This window comes from Habropoda laboriosa, unplaced genomic scaffold, assembly GCF_001263275.1.
Source record: "Habropoda laboriosa isolate 0110345459 unplaced genomic scaffold, ASM126327v1 scaffold2, whole genome shotgun sequence".
Classification (NCBI taxonomy): domain Eukaryota; kingdom Metazoa; phylum Arthropoda; class Insecta; order Hymenoptera; family Apidae; genus Habropoda; species Habropoda laboriosa.
Window position 1 is genome coordinate 114,553 of NW_017100190.1, and position 8,837 is coordinate 123,389.

The 8,837-nt window shown below is 51.2% G+C and overlaps 2 protein-coding genes across 2 annotated transcripts in view; one reads left to right on the forward strand and one right to left on the reverse strand.

The window, feature by feature from the left end:
* Positions 1 to 2,154: 2,154 nt before the first annotated feature.
* On the reverse strand, positions 2,155 to 5,671 carry LOC108580095 (protein CASC1-like). The gene is made up of 14 exons (XM_017943760.1): positions 5,514 to 5,671; positions 5,248 to 5,434; positions 5,019 to 5,162; positions 4,880 to 4,954; positions 4,584 to 4,807; positions 4,318 to 4,517; positions 3,950 to 4,252; positions 3,682 to 3,843; positions 3,438 to 3,591; positions 3,050 to 3,341; positions 2,871 to 2,966; positions 2,576 to 2,797; positions 2,362 to 2,475; positions 2,155 to 2,295 (listed from the first exon to the last, which is right to left on the reverse strand). Exons 1-14 carry the CDS (start codon positions 5,642 to 5,644, stop codon positions 2,155 to 2,157), a joined length of 2,445 nt encoding a protein of 814 aa, XP_017799249.1. The 5' UTR covers positions 5,645 to 5,671.
* Positions 5,672 to 6,526: 855 nt separating this feature from the next.
* The window catches only part of LOC108580194 (putative fatty acyl-CoA reductase CG5065), a 2,844-nt gene continuing 533 nt past the window's right edge, over positions 6,527 to 8,837 (forward strand). Inside the window, exons 1-9 of the mRNA XM_017943897.1 lie at positions 6,527 to 6,614; positions 6,677 to 6,910; positions 6,992 to 7,243; positions 7,313 to 7,458; positions 7,530 to 7,639; positions 7,731 to 7,923; positions 7,993 to 8,241; positions 8,342 to 8,521; positions 8,592 to 8,672. Of these exons, the coding sequence (XP_017799386.1) occupies positions 6,609 to 6,614; positions 6,677 to 6,910; positions 6,992 to 7,243; positions 7,313 to 7,458; positions 7,530 to 7,639; positions 7,731 to 7,923; positions 7,993 to 8,241; positions 8,342 to 8,521; positions 8,592 to 8,672 (1,451 nt within the window). The 5' untranslated portion in view covers positions 6,527 to 6,608. The remainder of the gene's footprint in view (positions 6,615 to 6,676; positions 6,911 to 6,991; positions 7,244 to 7,312; positions 7,459 to 7,529; positions 7,640 to 7,730; positions 7,924 to 7,992; positions 8,242 to 8,341; positions 8,522 to 8,591; positions 8,673 to 8,837) is intronic.

Here is an 8,837-nt window from a genome sequence, read left to right on the forward strand (position 1 = left end):
AGTTATATGCATATTTAGTTGCATCGCGGCAGAGATTCGTTGCTCGAGCAACCGGCCATACACGAACGTATAGCGTTTGGAGTTTGCCGTTTCGCGTTTGACAGTTGACGCGTTCCGTCGCGCAGTCGGGACGCACGGTAATTCTAAAACCTATTCTAGAGTCAAACGCATCGTCGAAACACATATATACGTACATACATGCATAAATGCATGCATACATACATACGTAGTGTATACAGCTAAGAAGTACGCGTTAGAAGTTCGAACTGGATGCAAATTGGGCCTTATACCATGGATTACCTCAATCGCAAGCAGCTTGTCAGTCAAGTGGGAGTTTGCGATAAAACGATAGCGAGCGTTAAGAAGATTTTCAATGGAAGAACGCGCGAGAAACGCTTCGCTGCTTAGTGGCGCGATTCGCCGAGTCCGCGGTTCAGGCTCGCGATGCCAGACTCGACGATTCGCCGTTTCTTTCTCATTGTCAGCGACGAGTCGGCGAGGCGTCGCGCCAAACCACGCGATACATTCCTCTCTCGTCTTCGTCTTCTTCTTTCTTCGTGTTTCGTTTCACCGCGACACCGAGAAAAGAAGAAAAGAGCCAGCGCATCTTTCCTTCCTACATCGACACCTTCTTCTTCTCCTACATCTACACCGTATTTCGATTTTCTTCGATCGGACGTGAATCGCGGAACGAAGCAGCGTAACTGTGAGAAACAAGGCGTGAAGCAGAGAAGAAAGGGAGGTAGGAAGGGAAAATGCGTGAGTTGCGAAAGGGTGGGAAGGAGAGGAATCAGGATGTGGAGAAAGGCGAGAGAAGCGCGTGGCTCGATTGTTAGGGAAAAATCGAAGCGTAGGGAAGACGAGAGGTGTGTTAGACAGAGAGCGGAGAAACGTAGGAAAGTAAGTAGGTAGTTAGAGAGTGATGCGGTGTTCGCTTACTGGATACGCGATAGAGGAGTCACTCGAAAGACGCTTATATGTATGTACTTACTTACTTACATACGTGTGTATGTGCTCGAGAGCGATGGGAAAACGAATTTCTCGCAGCAGCCGGCACTTTTTCACATCCCGCGTACATGCTCTGCTATTATAGCCGCGCGCGCGTGTGTGCGTGTGCGTGTGTGCGTGTGTGTGAGCAGAGTACACAGGAGGAACAGGGTTTCGTCGATCGGAGTCGGGAAAGCAAGCGCAGAGGGGGCAACAGAGAAGAAAAGGAGAACGAAGAAGGGGAGCGGAGGAAATTTCTAGGATCGATCGTTCGGTCGCGTACACCGAAGTAGTCGAGACTGCTCTTACGCGTGTCCGGCCCTCGCAGCGCGCAACACTATATATTTTTTAGCTTCGTAATTGCAAATACACACAACAGGTTCGTTGCATATCGAGAGTTAGTGTGTGCGTGCGTGCGTGCGTGCGTGCGTGCGTGTGTGCGTGTGTGGGTGTGTGCGTGCGCGTGTGTGTGTGTGTGTGAGCAATAGAGAGAGAGGGAGAGAGAGAGAGAGAGATAATAGATGGAAGAAAGTGCTACCTTATGCACAAACAGCCCCCTATGTATTCGCAAGCAGAAGAAGGAAAGCGAAGGAACGCGCCCCCCATTCGACAAGTCACGAATCGCGCGCTAATCTGCCAGTCGTGCAGACTTAACGCTGTATCGTTTCCGTGTGGTATAGTATTCCGTATTTACGCATCGTACGCACCTAACCCATTCAACCGACCCCATTTGCCGGCATCTCCCGCTCCCCTCGAGCCCCGGTCTCTTCGGGCAACGGGGCCCTTCCTGCGAAGATCGTAACCGAATTCGTCAGACGGCCCGCCACCTCGTTTGGCTCTACCATCCCACCGCACCCTTCTAGTCCATTCTCCTCCCACTCCCACTCCTCGTACACCCCACCCGGAAACCCAGACCTATCGGCAACCCTGACCCAACGACGAAGCGCATCAATTAACTATTTGCCGCTTAGCCGTAACCTCGATATCGCTGTGTGTTTCCTTCGTGATATCGTTTTACGTTGACAAGCAGATCGAACGGAGGCGTTTATTTATTTCCCGAATATCGCTTGATGCTCGACATACGTTGTATATCCGAATAAAGAGAATTTCGTTTGGGAAATGAATTTTCCTCTGGTGCTTCATCCTCCCTCGCTCGGATCATGCTCGTTAAGAGGACATGCCGATAACGTTGGTACGTCCGAGTAGCCGCGTAACCGTCCACACCAATTTGCTCGACACCCGTTCCATCAACAGCCGAGTCTTGATTCCGGCGGTGTGGAACGCCAGTTGGTGCAGGTCCGCGTAAAACTAAAAGCCGGAGGAAGAGAAGAAATAGGGGAGAAAGGGGTGTGGGGCGAAAACGAAGGTGTTTACCATGGTAGAGTCTTGTTGGTCGTCGTACGGTAAGTCGGAGAACTCGGGGCTAACCTCGGTACAACGTACGCGCATGGTCCGCGATGGCGTTACCAGAAGCGTCAGATTCGCCCGCTGCTGCACGAAAGCGAAGAAAGCGCTTGTTGAATGAACTTCCGTTCGATCGAAAGGTATCGTAACAATAAGTTAGGAGAGGGGAGAAATCGCTTTGTACCTGTTTTGCTAGGCAGCCGTGCACCTCTTTGAACTGTACAACGATCTCTCGGAAGTCGCGGCTAGCGTTCCATCGTGACCAAGAGAAAACGTACGACGTGGACAATAGAGCCATGCACTCTCTCAGGTGTTTCTCCGCGATCGGGTGTTTGATCGAGAGCCCCTTTAGATAGCTGGCAGCGTCCCGTTCCGGAAAGAGGTCGCATCCAACCTGTTGCAACTGCTGCTGCGAGCAGCTCGCTTGCGTCACTTTGCCAACACGTCTCGAGTGAAAGCGATTAAACGGGAGGGATTACCTCGATCAGAGATTCCAATTCGACGTACTCGCCAAGGATTCGTTTGAGCGGCGTGTTCGCGGCACCGGCGAACGAGTTCAAACAGACACGATCGTCCTACGCGAATCGATCGGATCACGGTCAGCGTTTTCGATACGTCGTTTTCGTATATTGTACGAGTAATACATATTTCTCTATACCCTGACGATGAATTCCGCGTGAACCGTGGCCGCTGTAACTGTGAGTATCGCCCCGGCGAACTCACGGCCGCTCTTTCCCGTTTCCGGCTTCAACTCCCAGCTTTGAAACGGAAGGTTCGCGTACTTGTACGCAGCTATTCCGTGAACTCCCAATCTACCGATCCTAAACGCGATCGTCTGCTTCTCCTCGTTATATTTCACGTCGTGAACGTCCTTGGTCGACCAGCATCTTTTCTCCGGTATCCAATGGGCGATCAACGGCGGTTCGAACCAGAAAATCGAATCGGGCAACCTGTCTCGCAGAACGGAAAAGAACGCAACGACGAAATGTCGTTTCTGAAGCGAGGGGGAAGGGGGAGGGGCGAAACGAATAGGGACGCAAACCGACTTGAGGGTAACAAGAACGAGCGCCTCCATCGCCAGTTCCAAGGCTTTCATCTCAGCCTCGATAACCTCCGGCGTTCTCTCAGAGTCCTCCGGTTGCTGGGGTGTTTCGTACGACCTGTAGAACGGCACGAATTTCGGCTCCTTGGGCAGCTCGACTGCAACGGAGAAACTGAACGAACAGTCTGCGGAGGCACGGGTGAACGGGTGAACGAAGAAACGGGTGTATGCACGTGTGTACTACTCACGGGTGGTCAGGCTAGTCTCTCTTCCGAGATCTTTCGGTTGCGGCGGTTGATAGAGGAGATCCACGCGGAAAACTCCACCGAGGATTCTGTATTTTCGCAAATTCACTTGGATCTTCTCGCAGCGAGTGAACAAGAGCTTTCTAACTTCTAGCCGGGCGTTCTCTGCGGACAGAGTACGTACTTACATAAGTAGACCGTTCTATATAATAAGTAATTTTAGTACTTCGATACCAAGTTCGAACTTGGAGCCTGGACGACGACCCCTTACCTTCCCTTTCGCGAACGATCTCGTTCGGCGTAGGCAAATAGGGTAACAGTTCCGTTTTCGAGGGCAGCATGGAGGTTAACGTCGACTCGAATTCCGACTGTTTGCCCCCCCTCGCCGATTGTAATTTCCTCTGCTTCTTGCCGCCGCGTTTTCTTCCTCCGTCGAGCCTCGGTGAAACCGGCGGGTGTTCCATCCTCTCCAGTATCTCTTTCTTCTCTTCCAAGCGCAACCGTCGATCCTCCGCTTGTTCTTCGCGTATTCGAACCTTCTCCTCCTGCTCTCTTCTCGCGAATTCCAGAAGATCTGGAAGAAAGTTGGAGGATCGAATAGGAACGCGATCTCCGTGGGCAAGTGCCGAGTGACCTAACCGAGAGATTCGAAGGAAGTACGAGTATCCCAGAGACGGAGCAGATGCTCCGGTAACGCGGGTATCCGATAAGAATCCGCTTCGACCGAGTAATGATCGTACTCGAGCCAAAGCCCTCTGATCGCCATACGATGACAATCTACGTCGCTCGGCATTTTAATCGTCACATCCATCTGCTCGAATTCCACTTGGATCGATTTTCTGTCGGGAACGTTCTGTCATCGTTTATACACGATATACGCGCCTAAGTACGTATGCACTGTATACCGATGTGCTATCAAGGAGGGTCTTTCCCTGTCCGCTCCCTGCCGTTTCATGCCGACGGGCATCGCGATCGGCGCCCAAACGCAGCACACCGCTTTGTTGGTAACTCGAACGTATCTGGTCGTCTTCGTGTCTTCCCTGATCATGTTCACCTCGATGTTGCGCAACAAGCGGTAGCACGCGAGGTCTATCCAACGTTGCAGCCTGATCCGGAGCTCGGACGCGATCTGTCGACGGGAAAAGCGTGTAACGGGGTGTCACCGTCCTCGCCGCGCGAACCATATGTACTACGTACTTACCAGCTCGCATTCGAGCTCGTACTCTTTCGAGACGATCGTTGAGAACCGAACAATTCTACCGAGTTTGCTCAACAGCTGGAATATACGTATAGAGTAGGAAAAGCAGTGGGGGGAGGGTTAAAGAGTATGTACCACCTACGTGCGTGACCAGGCGACATCTCTCCTCAACGGTGTCCATGGTGGCCGCCTCCTTCTCTTCCGTCGACCAGAGGAACAGAAACGTGTTCATGTCCGGCATCGATCCAGGATCCGGTAGACCGTCGCAAGTCATGTAGCGGGCCCACTGAAATTCCCGAGAAAATCCGTTGATGAAAGGGTCTCGCGGTCTCTGCACGATTATGGAATATCGAGCGAGCACGATCTGAAACCTTCTCCTCTTTCTCGAGGTTCGACACGTTCCCCGCGTACGCCGACCAATGCCGAGAGAGGACGTCTCGCGTTTCACCTAGCTGTTTCTGCCTATTCGCCGCCTCCTGCGCTTCCAATTCCGCCTTCCGTTTCTCGTTGTATCGTTCCAATCGAATATCCTCTTGCATGTCCTTAATCATTCGATCTCTGTGCGTGCAACAGTAGGCAGAAGTGGAGGAGAGGTGAGAAGGGCCGAGTACCAAAAATGTCTGGGATACAGTCTCACCTGATATTCTCGACTCGAGCAGTGGTGGGTCTGTCGCGGTCGGATCCGAGCTGAACGGACTCGGCGGTGGCCGTTTTGTCCCTCGGCGAATCCTTCCGTCCCTTCCTTCCCTTACGTCCTTTCCTCGACATTCCGATCGGTGTTATCGGCCGTGCGGCAGATGCCGCCCTCTAAATCGATCTAAATCTTCGGATAGAGTCGAAAGGGGTTTCTCGCGCGATTCGCCTTGACATCGTTCGTACAAGTATGCATATATGTACATGCATACATAAGTAGTTATGTATGTATATCGTTAGCCTATTGACGCCGAGACGAATCAAAGGTGCATGTACGCTTTATAACCTGCCACTCCCGCCATCTTTCCACCTGTAAACGGAACCGATGAATGTATGTATGTATGTATGTACTGTAAACGTAATATTTCTCTACCAAGGATAAAACGCGCCGCGGAGCGTGGATCGATTTCGGTCGATCGGTCAGCGCGACGCTATCTTCCTCTTCGTACTCGTGGTACGAGAGCTGCTCCTCCGGCGGTTCGTCCGAGAATCTGCCAGGTTGCTCGGTTTCTTCCTCCTCCCTGCAAAACCCAATTCATCTCCGTTCAGCTTTCTCGCGTCCGAGTCGCCGCGCCGCGCCGCGTTTCTTCCAGACCTGTCCGCACTATCCGCACTATCCGCATTATCCGTACTGTCCGCACGTGGAAGCGGCAAATCGATCAGGCTAGTCGAGTTCATCGTTTGACGAGAGAATTGACAGAACAACCGAACGACGGGGGGGGGGAGAATGAGTAAAAGCGAGGAAGATGACGGTGGTGGTAAATAATACACGGTGGTAAGATCGATCGATGGACAATGAACCAATGCATATGCAAGCATTTGCTCTTTTCAACCTCTTTGAATTAAAGCGACATTAACATAAAGGTCAATTCAAGTGTCATATCCTGCGGTTTTCCCGTGCAGTCGCCGGAAGTGCGATCGGCTAGTGTCCTCCGCGTTAGTTGGTGTTTAGTCAGAAAGTACGACGAACGTGGAAACGGAAGGAAAATTTACTATCGGAGAGAAACGAGGAACGTTGGTGGTATCGTCGCAGCACGCCATGTCTGTAAGTTTTTACGAAATTGTTCGCGTTATTCAATTAGGTTCCGTTCACGATGGAAATCTTAGTTGCAGATACTGGACGGTAACGATAAAGAAAAGAGATGGAAAGGGCGTTCGTCGATAGCCACGTTCTACGCTGGACGAAGTATCTTCGTGACCGGTGGCACGGGCTTTTTGGGAAAAGTGTTGATCGAGAAACTGCTCAGATGCTGTCCGGATATCGAAGAGATATTTCTATTGATGCGACCGAAGAAGGGACTGTCGATCGACGATAGATTGAAAAAGATGGTGGAACTGCCGGTAAGGGGCTAATTGGTTGGATCGATTCGCGTATATACACAGACTTCCCTCCATCTGGTCTTGCTCTCCTTTTCTTCGCAGCTGTTCGATAAATCACGAGGGGAGAAGCCGTCCACCAGTTTCAACAAGTTGATCCCCGTTTACGGGGACATGACCGTCGAGGGCCTGGGCTTGTCCAAGATCGACAGGCAAACGATCGTCGAACGAGTCTCGATAATTTTCCACGTTGCCGCGAACGTTCGATTCCACGAGAACCTGAAGAAGGATATATTTGCGAACACTCGCTCGACCAGGGACCTTTGCATCCTCGCGAAGAGCATGCAGAATTTGGTGGCAAGTAAACTTACTTTCGTTCCCTCTTCGACTCGAAATCGCAATTCCCCGGCTCCCTCCTGTTCGTAGGCGTTCGTGCACGTTAGCACGGCGTTCTCGCAATCCGACAAGCCGGTGGTCGACGAGATCGTTTACCCTCCTATCACCGAGTGGAAGGACAGTATTTCTATGGTGGAATCTATGGACGAAGAAACCCTGCAAACCTTTACCAGCAAGTGAGTAGAGTAGTTTCCGACGGACTTAACTTGGCAAGCCTTCTTTGACAGATTTCTCGAACGGTGCGTAGGTACTTGGGTTCGATGCCGAACACGTACACCTTCAGCAAGCGACTGGCGGAACAGGTGATAAACGATTACTCCAAGGATCTGCCCTGCGTGCTGTATCGTCCGACAATAGGTATATCGCAGCATACGCGGTAGTATTACATATTTCGATAAGAAGAGCTAAAACGCAAGCTTCTTTGCCTTCCGCGTGCCGCACGCAATAGTGATATCGACGCTCGAGGATCCTATGGCCGGCTGGCTGGACAATTTCAACGGCCCGGTGGGAATGTTGATCGGTGGCGGAAAGGGAATATTGCGAGTGGCCCGAATGCATCCGGACATATCCGGGGATTATATTCCCGTCGATCTAGCTATCAAAGTTATGGTAACATCCGCGTGGAAACGAGGATTGCTAACGTACGGACTTTCGTAAACGAACTTTATAATGAATAATAAAAATTGGATCGATGGCCGAAATATTTTCAGGTTGAACGAAGATCCGAGCGTTCACGTGTACAACGGTAGCTCTTATCAGATCCAGCGGATAATTAACAAAGAGTTGGTCGCGATGGGCTTGAGAACGATACGACAAATACCGCTCGAGGGAATAATCTGGTTTCCCCGAACTCTCCTCACGACCAACCGCCTCTTTCATTACGTGCTAACGTTGTTCGTTCACTTGCTACCAGCTCTGATCATAGACGGTGTCTTTAAAATGACATGTCGCCAAACGATGTGAGCCATCTTCCTCTCGCTCTCGCTCTCTCTCTCTCTCTCTCTCTCTCGCTCGCTCGCTCTAAATCTTTCCTCCGATTTGCCACGTACGCACATACAGGTTGATCAAACTTCAGAAAACGATCTACTCCAGTATGGTGCAGCTATGTTACTTTACCCACAACGAGTGGGTCTTTAAGAATTCCAAGATGTTGAAGATTCTACGGACGGACATACCGGCAGCGGAGCGTGAAATTTTCGGCTACGACTACAGGAAGCTGGATTCGCAGAAATATTTTCAGTGAGTAGGAAACGAAGGTTCGTTATCGTTAGCAGACGTTTCACCAATTAACGCCTTGTCCTGTGAGCAGCAACTGCGTCGTCGGGGCGAAACGTTATCTCTTGAAGGAAGATTTGTCGCAGTTGGAGACAGCGAAGCGGCACTACAACAGGTAAACACGGAGCATCGAAACAGATTCCACCGACTAACGTACCATCCACTTCGAAATACAATTCCGCTCGCGAGGTTTGTTTGTTCGATCGCGCACCCCACCCTTTCCTTTCGTCCCGCGACCGACGTCATTGGTCGACGGAAGTGGCGAAGAACGGGAGATGGC